The sequence below is a fragment of the Dermacentor silvarum genome, chromosome 7 (genome assembly GCF_013339745.2).
Source record: "Dermacentor silvarum isolate Dsil-2018 chromosome 7, BIME_Dsil_1.4, whole genome shotgun sequence".
NCBI lineage: Eukaryota > Metazoa > Arthropoda > Arachnida > Ixodida > Ixodidae > Dermacentor > Dermacentor silvarum.
This window is the reverse complement of record NC_051160.1, coordinates 6709876-6725088: the sequence shown is the minus strand read 5'-3', so window position 1 is coordinate 6725088 and position 15213 is coordinate 6709876. Positions and strand designations below refer to the sequence as shown.

The window sequence follows — 15213 nt, the reverse complement described above, 5'->3', positions numbered from 1 at the left end:
CTGATCTGTCTTTGTACAGGGAAAAAATGTATTGGCATCATATTTTGCATTTCAACTATTAATTGCCAATTAAAACTCAAACTTTCCTTTATTTATTTAGATTATTGCATACTGCTATCACTTCCTGAGCTATGTCCGAGTCTTTATTCCAGACATGCATACATAAACACATGGCTTAGGAGAAGGGAAAAAAAGCCACTCGGTCACGGCTTGACAAAGCTACCTTCCCCCCTATACATTGGTACTGCGGTATGCACGGAAACAGAAGTAGCACAGGCTAACGAAGTAGCATGAAAGACTCAAAACTGAAAAAACACGGTGGACAATAAAATGGACGATACTACAAATACATTATATCTCCGGATACATTCAAAGCAAGTTTTGGTAACAAAAAAGAATTAAAGTAGCTGTGAAAATGCACACATTAACTAAAAAAGTTTCGAAGAGAGTTAAAGGAATGTTCGCGTATTAAGGTGTGAGAAAAGCAAACTTGTTAAGCGGAGAAGGCAATGTATAGCTTAGGGTTTGAAAGCCGTAGTTTGTACGTGGGTGAGGCACAGACCAATACTCGTGGTGCCTTGTAAGGTAGTAAAGAATATTGATGTGGAGATTAGCGACTTCACATAAGAACAAAATGCCGTGTTCAATCTGTGATTTGTAGAGCTGTAAAAGATGATGGTACATGTTGGATAAGTGCATGATACGATAGGTTGTAAACAGTGGTTCAGAGTGCGTTCTGTAAGGCACATCAGCAATCGCTCTTAGCACATTTTTCTGCATTATGATCAGTTTACTAATATTTGTCTGTGTTGTACTGCTATATGTAGTGGAACTGCTACGGCTTCCAGAGAATGAAGCAATGTTGCTCTACCACTCTGCTGTCTTTGAAGTGATGTGCAGCCCATTAAAAAAAAAAAAAAAAATCTGGGGTTTTAACTTTTCCAGTGCCACTGACGTACTGGCATGTTCTCCACTCTCTTCACCAGTCAAATGTGAGCAGTAAAACGAAGTTGGTAGGCTCGGAGGTAGTTTTGCCATCTGTCGTATATTTCTGGAAACATATTTTCTCATATCTGAATTTGCTCAGTATGGGTTTCTGTTAGTGCACTGCAGAACAACCCCGTTTGTGAGTGTGGCAGTGCCGTGCGAACTGCACACCTGCCAATTGGAGCGATGGCTCCCGGACTTGTGCACCGCTTCCGTGGTAATTCTCCATTAAAATATTCGTGCCGTAAAGCAAGGACTAGTCTTACGTGCTTATGCCATCTGTCATATGTTTATAGCAGTTTTCTTTAACCCTGGCATGGCGGCGCTATAGCGGAAGCGTGCACATCAGAACGAAACTAGGTAAGAGATGGAGAACAAAAATAGGAATGTGAGGACCATACTAAGAGTGCATTTGTCATTATCCGTGTCATTTTTTCCCTTCTAAATGTCAAAAATAAACTGCTGCGCTTGTTTTATAATATCCGAGAAAAAAACCCAGCACTGAAAGGGTTAAGTGACAAAACCAGGCCCTGATTATAAGGCATGTGGTAGCCAAGCACACAAGCATTATTGCATTTCACCCCCATTTAAAGGGAAGCTGAAGCACTTAAAGAAAAGTGATCTTTCAGCTAATTATCATAGTTTTTCACCCCCTGAAAACAAAAATCGAGGTTTAACAGGCTAGAAGTCACTGCAAGGCATTCTAATTTAGGAAAAACATGCAGCAGCATCTGCGGGAGATGCTGCGCATTTGCTGCAGATGCTGGCACCGGGGGGAGGGCAACAATGTGGGCGGCTCAGCGATGCGCATTTGCTGAGCCGCCCCCAATGCTGCCCTCCCCCCGGCGCCATGCGCACGATGGACTACAGTGCATTTACTCTCCACTTTCCTCCCTCGAACGCAGGAGATTGAGCTGCAATCATTGACGCCGACAGCGAAAATGCGCCTGGAGTGTCCATATGATTGCTATCGCAATAAAAGTAGAAGACACACAGTATGATTCGGCATCTGATACAATCGTACCCGCCGCATGCCATATCGGACGCCGAATCGTACAGTGTTCCTCCTACTTCATATGGCAGCAAGTTCAGGGTCCATTCATTATGGGATGAAAAAAAAAAACACACACACTTCCTGATTGGAAAAGTGGGGGGTGCATTCATTACGCGAGTGCGTCCATTAGGCAAGTAAATATGGTACTCTATTTCTGCGTGCAGTCGAACCCGAATATATTGAAGATGGGTATATTGAATTACTGTCTATATTGAACAGTTATAACAGGCCTTTGGAAATCCCATGCAAGAGTAAGCTCTGTACTACACACTTATCAAATTCCCGTTCACCGCCACATTTCATATATCAAATGCTGCGCAATGCTGCGTTATCACAGTATCACTATAGGTGCTGCGCTCCCGCAAGTGAACTTATAGTGATATTGCGATCACTTCTCGCGTCATTGGAAATATTCACGTTGATGAAATTGCACTGTTTTGGCATGCAGATGCTGTCAAGGCATTGACTATGAAGAGCAGCACATGCCATGACAAAAAAAAAAAAAAAAAAAAAAGCAAGCTGCATGTCTCAAAATACGGAGGGCTTGTGCACTAAGGGTCTTAGTTGCGCTCCATAACTGTTTGGTATATTAAGCTTCACTGCGTAACATCCGTGTATTGCAGTGAAGCATACTGACAGCAGACAGAACTATCAGCCATGAAGTCAGATAGGCATATTTTATATAGAACTATTTCATTATCCCCTTCGAGTTCAACAGATCCAGATTCGAATTACAATGCACACCAAAGATTTTTAAAACTTAACAGTAGAGTTAGAGCGCAGGTTATATGTGAATTTCACCTTGAGTTGAGGCTTCAGGGAAGCGCAGCGCTATGCTAGTAGTTAGCAAATAGTGCATTTGGCACCGGCGAACCAGAATTCGGACCACAAAGAGCTGCACTCAATGGCAGTTTTTTACAGCGCAGCAGAAGCTGAAGATTATCAGCATCATCAAAGAGGTGGTGAGCTACTGACCGAAGATACAACATGGACAAGCCGTGCATTCACAAACAGAGAATGTTTTTACAAGGACTTGAGCATTGTTGTATGCGGTTAGTTCGACTCATCTTTTTGCTGTTTCTTTCTTTTTTCTATTTTCCAGGGTGTTGCTATTGGCTGTGTGGTTTACACGCAGAGATGGGTTATACGAGGAAAAATATGGTACAGTCTATAGTCATGCAACCACTGTATCTTACTTGTTGCAACAATCATTTGCCCATTAACAAGCCTTAAGCATTTCTTTCATCACATTCATTGCACTAGAGTGCAGATTTGCCAGCTTGTGATCCTCTTTTGCAGTCTTTCTTGATTTATCTTAAATGCACACCTGCTGTGCTCTCAATTGAGAGCAGCAGTATGGAAAATAAATAAGCACTGTACCATGACTGCCACATTACTGCAGCAAATGTATTATCTGTTACACGAAACCAGCTCCAGTTAGACGCTGCTGCAGCCTTTCCGGTGTGCTATGAAAAGCTGCCGAGACGAGCTGTTCAGTTGCAGAAAATTGAAAAGAATTTCAACAACAGTTTCTTGCTATGATACGGTTTGTGAGCAAATAACTTGCTGCACCCACCTGTACGACGGTCTCCACAGAGCCAGTGCCCGACTTGCTGAGAAGCGACATACTTCGCGAAGTGTCCAGGCCCTGACTGCTGCTGCCACGAGAAGAATGGCGAGATGAGGCAGCTCCGTCGGACTCATCACCAGGCTCTTCGGATTCATCGTTCGTTGTGTACTCGCCGCTGGCATCGCAAGAACTGTCAACGCGACCCTCATTGCCTCCTGTCACGGATGTGTCCTCTTCCTCCTCTTCAGCGGACGCTGAAGTCAAAGGCGCTGACTCACAGTTCTGAAGCCAGCGCCGAACTCGTTCTGACTTGCCGTCGACACTGCAGACAACATTTGGCAACACGTGAGACAATGACACCGCTACAAGTTATTTATGGTAAGCTCAGGATATGAAAAACAGCAAAGCCTTGTTGATACGATCCTGTTTTGTACGACTGACCTAATACATTCACGCTTCTTTTTCACCAGTTATTACGGTCCTGGTATACACAATCTTTTGGCACCAACGTTTAGTATATCACCTAACTACAATCTTAAGATACATTTTTCAGCCGCTAGGTCCAATGTAAACGAAAAAGTGGGCAGCTTGCACTAGTGGTGCAAGGCTGGAGTAAACAGCGGAGATGGTGATCGACCTAGCTTCTTCCAGGTTTTACTAGGTTTGGCTAAGTTTTGCTAGGAAATGCTAAGCACTGCTAGGCCCGGTATTTCGAATCGGCTCGCTGCTGACATGCAGATTCTCGCTTGGCCACGCGGCGCACTTCAAGATGAGCGGCTTCTTCTTTGGGTGTCCGGATCTTCTTTGGTCGTCCCACGTCAAAGCTACATGTACTCGCCACAGAGTCAACGAGAGTTGTGTCTCCCCGGTGACGCCACGGCCAAGCTGTGCCGCAACACTTGCCGGGGAGTGGCTGGTCAAAACCTGCCGAGCTGCTGCTGACGCCGTCTGCATTTCCCCGGCGCGAACGCGGAAAACGGGGAATCGCAGGCAGCGTCAGCAGCAGCTGTGCGCGTTGCCTCGTTGGTGCTGCTACAATTTCTTTATCTCGCTCTCATTTTCTCTTTCCCTCTCCCGAGCATTGCGAGGTGGTTGCTAGGCAACGCAGTGACGTCATAGCTCGGCGAGGTTTTGCGGCAGGCGGCACTTTTTACGGTTAGCTAGAACAGCTTTGCTGTTAAAAAAAAAAAAAAGAAAGGTGCAAGGCACATGCAGTCAAGAACAGCAGGCGAACACCACAGCAGCTTCCCTGCAGTGCCAGCATGCATTCAATTTCCTCTTCCAGTCCCAGCAAATCTACTCGCAGGTCATCACACGTTGCAGTCACAGCTTTCTCTGCCAAACATATTCCAATTAGCACGTTCACCTATCTGTTTCACAGCGCGTGCGGCGTAGTGCCATTGTAAGCTTACTGCACGCTCTTAAAAGGCAATAACCCAAGCTTGCCATCATTCCCTGCTGCATCGTATTTCAGCGTCGCCTACCAGCTAGATTTTGCTTCAGTTTCCTAGCGCCATCTTAATGTGTATCTGGTGCGCCATCAGCACGAGGCACATCGGCATCTTCTGCCGCAACAATTCTTGCGAGTGGGTACGTCCCGCCAAAATTCCCTGCCTGAAGAAGCTGCTGACTCGGGTTGAATTCTAGAGGCACCAACTTCAGCTTGCCGAAACCGCAAGAATGACAATGTGCATCTTGGGCTGCTCGGGCCCCACCAGCTTGGCTCTTGTCGGCGTCTCGTTCTGCAACAATCCGTACTATGCTTCGTCTTACGTAGAAGTCAACTACAGTTGAGTCCACCCAATTTTTAGTGACTTCGGATGGTACAGCTTCCCGGATGGGAGGTTTTCTTTTCTCATTTTTCCAAAACGTATCAACAAGGTATGGCGTCAATGAGGGAACACAGTATTAATGGCTCTTCCTATGAAACTGTCCTTTTCTTGCTTTTGAAATTTTGTGCACTGGTAGCAGATAGCAGCGAATTTCATTTATTACCACACTTAGCGCCATTACTTTCCCGTTTCATTCAAAATAAGTAATTAGTACACTTCGGTTTTATTCTCCGTTAAAGTACCATTAAAGCAAAATTACTTCTTTAAATATCAAAATTGGCTAACAAAAATAGTTCTGCTCATTTAAAAATTTTATGAAGAAACAGGCATGAGTGCGTGAATTTTCAAAGTGAGGTTTGATTGTACTAATACCCAGATGTATAAACTCTGACACCAAGTTACCATCCGAGCCCAAAACATGCAATTACAAGTTCTCAAGTGAACAATTTAAAAATGAATAACATCAATCATAAGAGACTTACTAGGAATTATAATATTACAAACCCTTTGCACAGGCCTTTGCATCGCCCCCAAGCTGTTCCAGCTCCGCAATATCCATCAACTCGTCATCCAGCTGCCCTGCAGCACCCATGACATCATCTCCATTATGGTCCGAGAACGGTGCTTCTTCAAGCAGTGTCATCTTGTAGAAGTCGACGTTCGAGACGTTTGACTGAATAAGCGGTGATGCCTCATACTCCCCTTCCTCGTACTCTTCTCCATCAGCCATCTTGTACAAGTCAGCACTGCCATTGATGCCGCCGGTGCCACACCCGTCGATGCCATCCCTTGCCAAGCCGTCGCGATACTCCCGGAAAACTGATTCTGCCAGCTCCGGAGAGTAGCTGTAGATCCGGATGCAGTCTTCGCTGGAGAGCTGCGTCGAGCTCTCACTCGAATAGCCAACATCGTGGAGCACCTCGAAGCGCCGCCCCCCTTTGCAGGCCAACTTAAGGTCCATGATGCCCGTCTGCCCAACCATGACGCCCTTCTCAAGCCTTGCGGGTGGCACAGAGACTGTTGGAGGTACAACGACGGAGGTCAGCTGGTCCTCAGCGCGGGTTTCCTTGGTTCCGTTGTTACTGCTGCTGCCGATTTCCATGGTTCTGTCACTTGCTGTGCTGCTGCTGCCGTCCCATTCACAGCTCAAGCGCGGCTGCTTGGTCTTGGGCTCATCACCAAAGCAGCAGTCACTGCCTGTCTCCCAGAGACCCTGGGTCAATGAGACAGTCAGAATGTGTCAGTTGTCGCAGCGATTACAGTCTCTGTTGCAACTTGGTACTCATGCACATGCAGAAAAACTAATGCTGTTGGCCAATAAAGTGATAAACGCATCACATATAACATGTGAGAGCCACTTATATGCTGGTTCAAAGCATGCCAACTATTCAGACAAATGCAGCAATGTGAAGAGAAATTAGTTCAAGGGACACAATGCCTCATAGAAAGTGTGAGCGCTAAGGCAGCTCACCACATCAGCTGAGAGTCAACTTTGCTCTTCAATGGTTCAAGCAAGCAAAGGAACAGACACAGGAAAATTGTACTTTGTATATCTCTGTTTTTGCAAAGTTCAGTGCCATATCTGTTACAACAGGGATGGTAGAAGTGTTCCATGCCACCATGCCTACATACCACCCAATGTTCAGCATGCCTGCAGTTAAGACTCCATAACAAAATTAAGAGATATGAAATTGAAAGTCAGAAAGCAGAACTGCAGAGGTGATAAGAGCTAAAAGTGAGAGCTGTGCTAGTTCTGGCCTGTGTTCTTTTATTACTGATGCTGCATCTTATTTGACAAATGGCTGCTGCAGTAAACTGCTACTCCATTCTGCATCATCATCAGTGTTTGTCGTGGGACACACACAGCCTACGATTCTCTCAATGAATACTGCTATTTGATATCCTCAAGGCTCCACACAATGGCCTATGATCGTAAGACAGGTGCAAATTCGATCCCTGCTATTGCACAGTTGCTCATGTATTGTCTATATTTTTAATATCAATGCTTACAGATGTCATTGTAAACAACGTTTACACACACGCTGAGATGTGTGAGCCTATGCACAACACACATAATGCACAACACACATAAATACCACCAACGTATCCACTGTCACTTGTATATACATTGAATGAAACAAGCGAACAAACCTGGATTCGCTCCAAGACGCGTTGCATAATCGTGAAGCCAACGTTCGCGAGTGGTCTTTTTTTAACGAGCTACGCACGCATGCAGGGACAGTCTTTGTAGCATACCAGAAGTTCCACAGGGACACCGTCACCGAGAGAAGCGTTTTGCAGGCACCCATAACCCACGCAGGAGCTGTTCCAAAAAGGCACCGCCACTCTAAGGGAAGGAGTCGCAATGCGTAATAAACAAACGGGCTTCTCCGCGCGATATATGTCAATGTGGTGAAGCCAGCTTTAACGAGCAGTGTTTCTTGCGAGCTACGCACGCAGGCAGGCAGGGATGCGGTCGCCTGTAAGAACGGCTACAGCCAGTACTCACCCTTGACCCCTGCAGAAGCTGTTCCAGCAGGCACTGCCACTCTAGAGAACGGAGCCACAGGGCGTGCCAACGCTTCTCGAGGTTCGCGGCGACGCGTCGGATCCGCTGGGCATCGTTGGCGAACAACGGCTGGAGCGAGGACGCGGGACACTCGGCGGCGCTGTCTCGGGCTGTCTGCTGCTGCTGCTGCGCGACTGCCGGCTTGGCATGGGACGGTGGCAGCTGCGGCAGACTCGGGGCCGAATTCTTGCCAGCCGCGTTCGTTCCCGCGCACAGCGCCTCGCACTGTCTCAGCAGGGACTTGACCAGCACGCTCCGAGACTCGATCTCCTGCTGCAGAACCTGCAGAAGATGACAAAAAAGAATCGTGAATTGTAGGGTATACTCGGCTCCGAACCCTTCCCTCCTCCTCCAGGGCCAACAAGCACTAAAGGGACAAACGGTCAAGCTAGATTGAAAGATTAGGCTTCTGTAATAACGAATTCATCATTCTAGCAACAGTACTTTTGTAAGCGAAAAAGTGACGAAAACGAAAAATCAGGGCGGTGCCACTTATTTTGGACTATGGTACCTCTTAGCTGATGTCAGCACTGGCTGTTCATAATTATAGAGAGCGGGAAAGAGGGAGGTACGTCGGGATTACGTCAACTCGTCCGTTTTGGCGCGGGCGATTCAAATTGAGCAGCGACAGCGGGACCTTCGGTGGCGGTTTTCTACACAACAAAGTCATGCATTGGCACTCGGAAAACGATGATAGAGTTCTAGGCGAATAACCCATCGAACAATTTCTGCTTAATACTTTCCTTTATTGTCCCTTTGAGTTTCCATCATTTCCATCACAATATACGAACTGAATGAGCGCGGTAAGGTGCAAGAATATCCTTCACAACGCACCCTTCATTGAAGGTGGGAAAGTATGCAGCGTGTGCAATGGTTAAGTTTCACATGTAAGTCTTTGCATGCTCTAATCATAAATGTGATGAAGCCACACTAGTTTAAACATGCACGAAAACGCCACACACACAGCCTAAAGTAATGCGCAATGTCCCTGTTTAGCCTAAATGTCTAAATCGTCTATATAGCGATATATGATACACGCTCCTGGTGCACATCCTCTTTATTTACTTAGGGCTCTCATTGAACAAAAGCCATACATTCCACCTGTTTTGCTCAGATGGCGTACGGAACACACCACGTTATTCATTTGCGCAATACAGTGGAATGCCTTCGTAACGAAGTGCTTGGGGCCTCGTACGTCGTCCGTTCTACAGATCACTTCGAATTCGTTGTAAAACTTGCGCATCGCGCAGATCACACTAGAACCAGTAAATAATTATTCCATCGTTATACAGACGCTGGACTGTATACATTACATGCGCAGCACGCACAGTGCATACCACAGCAAAGATACGAGATTGAGTGCATGAATAAACTTAAACCGATTAGTGTTATCAAAGCTACACAACGATCAGTCGCTGCAAACAGCTGAACGCAGCAGTGAACACACCTCTGGCTATTTAACGACACCAATATATACTGTGGCAGACTGAGCGACACCACGCATGCTCACGAAACGTTTCAGAATACTGAAAGCACGAAAAGAAGAAGAAAAAAAAAGTACTTACGAAAGAAATAAAAAAAAATTAATAAAACATGACATTTTAATGTTGCTTGAGGTTAATGAGCATAAATCTAATGGGGGTGCGCTGCGAGAGTGCACACTTACAGCACTCATAGGTTGCTTGAATTTCCGTGAAGTTTGCACTAAAGAAAAAAATAATAATAACGAGCGCAGCTGTCCACATACTGCACACAACACGTCTCACATTATTGTCCCACAGCGTGCCCATAGATTACTAAAGCGAAACCATACTCAATGTTTGAAGATGTCATCAGTACATACATATGTCATGTTCATCATATACACATCAAGTTGACGTGAAGCCGTCCTAAGTTCGTCATTGAACTCACATCAACAAAATTAAGTTATTAGCTGTCCAAAGACGGGAAGACAAGCAGTCAATTTAATGACGTATCTCCTATTGGAGTCTTTGGACGAAGAGTGTTATCCCGGCCAGACGGGTTGCCATTAAATTCTGAATATAGTAAACGTGATTGATTGGTTGATTGACTGACTGACTGATCAGTTAGGAATCCTGAAAGAAAAAAAATTCGGGGTGGAAAGTTGCGATAAAAAGTTACAGCTAACGAGAACCAAAATCGCATCTCTCCCAATCCTAAAATTAACTACAATGGCAGTCAAACACGCGTAAAAAAAGAGCCAAAGGAAAAATAATAAACGAAGAAGAAAGCCAGAGGCCTACTCACCGCGTGTGCACAAGTGACCCCGTTACGTCAAAGCATCAGCGCATTCACGACTAGCTCAACAAAAGAAGGGAAATTTGGTGCGGGTATGCATAAGCCAAGAAGGCCAAATTTGATCAAGGCATACAAACTACTAGCCGGGGCAGGATCAGGGAAAGCTAGCTGACGTGCAGTCGCCCTTGGTCGGCCAACAAACACGACCGGACGGGGTTTCCATTCTTCGCGAAGTGCGCGGGCAGAGGGCAAAACTGTGCAAGGGAGCGCGGCGGCAAGTCTGAACACAGCTACGTCCTCCTCCTCGTAATAATGCGACTCGCGGTAAATGCGTGCATTGCGGCGAAGGCTACGGGTCTATTCAGGAACAAGGAACGGCTCCCGGCTGCTAAGTCGCAGAGAAACCAGGAGAGGGAGACGGGCGTGCCCCGCTAGTACTTCCTTCTAAGTTCACCAGCTTATGCCGATATCCTTGAAAAAAGGATACAATCCTAAGTGGGGGATTAACAAAGAAACTTGAGTATATATGCCAAGGACTGCGAGCCATCGAGCCATAGAACGAAACAAAATGGCAGGCGCAACGTTGGAAGACAGGAAGGCGTGCGGGTGTAGATTAGAGAGCAAACGAGGGTAGCGGATTGAGAATTTAGGAGGAAGAAACATGATGCGTAGAGCAGTTAACCGGTGCTCTATATCAGCGCAACCAAACTGCTGCCAAGGAACTGGGTAGAGGATTACGCGGTCTGACAAGGTACAGCCAGTCATTGCTGCTGTGTTCAAGTGGAGTGCCGCCCTTCAGCGTTAGATGGCGAATCCTTCCGTTTCCTTGCCAGTGCAAAGGACAAGTCCCTTTGGCGAAACGTTGGCTCCAGGCTGAAGCTTCGGATGTACGCTCGCTCTGAATAAATGATTTTCTCCATCTTCTTGTGACCACTTTGCCCTGCTTGGAATGACCAGTAGGTGGTGTCCAAAACATGGCGACTACGACGTGTTTCCGGCTCTGAAATTGCTTCCGGCGCATCTAATTTGGAATAGCACTACCTTCGAAATCTACTTCTGTTTCTCCAAGGAAGCGGTCGCTGGGCTGATTTGGACATCAAATTATTCCATGACACAACGTGGGAAAAAAAAAAGAAAAAAAAAAAAAACGGCGGCTATGACGTGTTTCCAACTCAGCAATCACTTATGCAGTCCACAGGTGCATAGCCTTCGAGATCAGTTTCTTTTAGTCAGAAGCAACGGTCACGGGGAACGCCACCTTCCCCTTTTGCACGGCCTTTACAGGGGTTCTGTACATGAAATTATGACGAAACGAGCCTTTCTTGTGGTTCTCGTTCCTGACTTACTGGCACGAACTGTACAATGCGGTGCACGGATTTTATGAAACGCGAGTACAGGCCCCGAACACTGGGAAGAGAACGTCGAAGGAAGAGAGACGACAGAGGGGGGCGGAGGTGGCGAGCGGTGAAAATGACTCAAAGGAGGAGGAGAACCGGTTCCGACCCTTTGGCAACGGCGGCAACGCAGACGATCGCACACAACCTTCGAATCCGCAGAAAGCACGCCGACCAGTCAACCAACCCTTTCGTTGAACCCCAACCACCTTCTCAACGACGACGCAACAGTCGAGGCTAAAAAAAAAGTGCGGCCAAGCGTAAATGACCTTCACGCCACGGAGAAAGGTCGCTCACATATACGTATATGCGGCGGGCTTTTGCACTGCCAAAGCAAAAAATATGTCGGTCCCGCAGGAGAACAGTCGTGAACGCAAACGAGAAAACACAAGCAAGAAAGTAGAGGAATAAGAAACGGTACACGAATAGGGGGAAACCAACAGCGAAGCTAGCGAGGATTCGTGCAATTTCTGCGTCGCTATATAGCGCCCTCTCTGGGTCGCGACACGGCAACCTCTTCTCTCTCCCTCTCTGCGGACAACAGGCGCTTCTCACATGAACAAGATAAAATGATAAAGCGCATTCTCCCTACAATGACCCGGAATGAGTCATCCCTGCGCACGCTTAGACACGTCGACTTGACTTCACTAATGGTCCACACTTCGGCAAATGGTTTTGAAACGCTTCGAAGACGCAACAATGTCGTTGAGGCCAGCGTTAACACAGTCAAGCGGCCTCTGAACACTGGCTTCACCATTCCTACTACCCGCCAGTTTAGTTTCGTAATAAAGCTTACTTGCCGCTTCCTACACGTCATTTGTAGAGCTCTTAAACAACCAGCCGAAGGTGCAAAAGTGCTGTGGCGTGACGTCACAGGCGCTGGCAACGAAAACATTGCGAGTATACATCCGTTAGCGTAAAGTGGTACAGCATACAAAGCGACCACGACTGCGCGTGCGCAGGGCGAGTAAATTCACTCCAGACGCCCTAGATTCTCGCAGCGAGAATGCACGAGTGGCCTCGCGTTTGCTTGCGCGCGCAACCTAATAATGAACGGACATGCATACACACGCAACGGGCGCCACATCTCGCGTAAATAAATAACAAGAATCATTATTTCTTCTAAGCTTGGCTGTCTCAAGCTTTCCTGCTTTGTCATACACTGCCCCTCAAAGGAATTTCATGTCACGAACTGCAAAACGCTGTAAAGTGGACAACGTCGAACAAGCAAGAGCAACACGTGCAGAAGAGGCTACATTCTGGAGTGAATAATCAGTACTTCGCAGCGGTTATCGATCGTGTGATACAGTAATCATAATATGATATTGCTACTCCGATACTGATAAAGCCACAGTATGCCTAGAAGAGCATGGTGACACAACGGTAGAGTTGGCGAACGCTCCAGTTATCGCTGTGTAACGCGCTCTATATCTGAATTGTCAAATGTTATGCTCTTCCAGAAAGAGCGACCCGGGGTGCTATGCTGGACACTGTCAAATTCCGCCATATTGTGCAATTGGCCATCTAGTCAGCTCTGATTGGCCCACAGGGCCGCTATAATTGGCTCAAAACGCCGCAGACAATACGGCGGAACTTTACAGCGTTCAGAATAGCACCCGTGCTCTCTGTTTGTCACTTACTATGCTATCATACAGAGATGAGTCTCGAGCGGACGTTAGCACACTCAAAGTGTGCCCCCCATGACGCAGACACAGACGCCACAAAATTAAATAGAAACCCTCAGAGCAGCGTCTTCGACAGCCAATCGAAGTGACGCAAGCAAACCATGCATTTTATAGTTGGGCGTGTTGGTTAAGCATGATCTGAAGTGAAGGCTCTCTCTTCGTCCACCGTCGCTGTCGCGCCTTCACTTCAGATCAAACCATGCAGCACCACAAACCCAACCGGGCTGGCGCCGACAACAGAGCTTCACGCGGTTGTCCCTCAGGTCCATCTCCTACGTCACTAAGGGTGCTAGGTCCTCCTGCCTGGCACTCTGTTATGCAGGTTCTTAGTATCCGATACCAATGTATGCGTCCAAGAACAGGAGAAAGTTTACAGCCATTTATAGCGCGATACGAAGACCAAGGGTACGCCCGAGAGGCCACGACAGGCGGTGCGCGCGCGCCGCGGAGCTTTTAGCGATAAGATAACCCCGGCAGCTTGGCAAGAGACATTCTCGCACGCGCTTCGCCTGGCACAGACGCACGAGAACGTGCATGGGACACGGGTCGACGCGATAACGCCGAGGACCTATAGCAACCATGAGCGCGGTAAAATAAAGAGGACCAGACTGCGCGCTCTATATTTACGCCGATCGAACGCGCGCATCGACAAGCGTGCAAGCGACATGGTCAAAAAGACGGCTATTTATTTCCCCCTTGGCTTCGATGCCGAAAACGCGAGCGCTTTTCAGATACAAGGGCATGACCTCTAGACGCGGCCTGGGACACTGCGCAGAGACATGCACATATAGGCAAAGGTACAAGGCGAAAGCGAACGTGGAACAGTAAATCGTGCAGCAACGATAAGAATGATCAAAGGCGAGGTCATCGGATTAGAAGCGCCCGCACGTCGGCAAAAGAAGGTTTCCTTTGATGAGGCAGGACAATCAGCTGACACACGTGATGCGATATCTCTTGTACGATATATAATGCACGTTGCCTTCAATCGTTTTCAAATTTAAATCGGAAGCGATTACGTAAAATGTTCATCCCGGATATGAAGTCTGGAGCGTGTGAAACTGCAGTATATGGAAGTTGTTTAAGCCCATTCTTGTCGTCAGCTTTCGTGAAAATTGATACTAATTCGACACATTCACTGTTCCATCGTCAGAGACGAGGATAAACACCCGTGTTTCGAATACTGCGAGTTGACATGCACATTCGGTACGTAGTAGCATTAACAAACACCAAGCTACCACGCGATATTACGCCTTCATCTGCGTGTTTAAAAAGAAAGGCCGTCTGTACAAGAAACATGAGGATATGGTTACTTTCTCTACGTACATAAAGTTGCTGGCTCGCGTATTTCACAGCGTGGTATTCAAAAAAAAAAAAAAAAAAAGAGGGGGGAGGAAAGGATTTTCACGTTCCTATAACACATCAGTCAGTAGCTTAATATGCATAGACTAGAAATGCGATTATGTCACTAAACTGTCTTCAGGTCTTACGAGGATATAGACACAGTCCAAAAGGGGGCGTACTGCGTCGGAAGGTGAACGCAATGAGTAGAAGGAAAAGAAGGTAGGACAACTAATGTATACGGTAAGGTGTTGGCTTGGGCTCATTAGATTACGTCAACACTAAAGACAGTACGGGTGAGCAGGCGATACAAGCAGAGGACACGCACAGCATCTTGTGTTGTCTACCCATTTGTCCGTGACCTTCGCTGTGTTTTCGAATATGGCAACCAATGTACAATGTATAGAGCAACCGAGGCCCAGTCAAGCATAATGTAGTGCGCGTCAATCGTAGTAGTCCGCGGTGGCTGGCATATGCAAAGTTGACGCTACTGTGTCGGCATTTATAAGACGCGCAAGACGAACT

At 46.9% G+C, this 15213-nt stretch overlaps 1 protein-coding gene across 1 annotated transcript in view; it reads right to left on the bottom strand.

Moving 5' to 3' along the window:
- The window catches only part of LOC119458425 (uncharacterized), a 129676-nt gene extending 116057 nt beyond the window's left edge, over positions 1–13619 (bottom strand). The window contains exons 1-5 of the mRNA XM_049670856.1: positions 13566–13619; positions 7953–8294; positions 6007–6656; positions 4066–4069; positions 3618–3920 (exon numbers count right to left, since the gene is read on the bottom strand). Of these exons, the coding sequence (XP_049526813.1) occupies positions 3618–3920; positions 4066–4069; positions 6007–6656; positions 7953–8294; positions 13566–13619 (1353 nt within the window). The remainder of the gene's footprint in view (positions 1–3617; positions 3921–4065; positions 4070–6006; positions 6657–7952; positions 8295–13565) is intronic.
- Positions 13620–15213: the final 1594 nt, after the last annotated feature.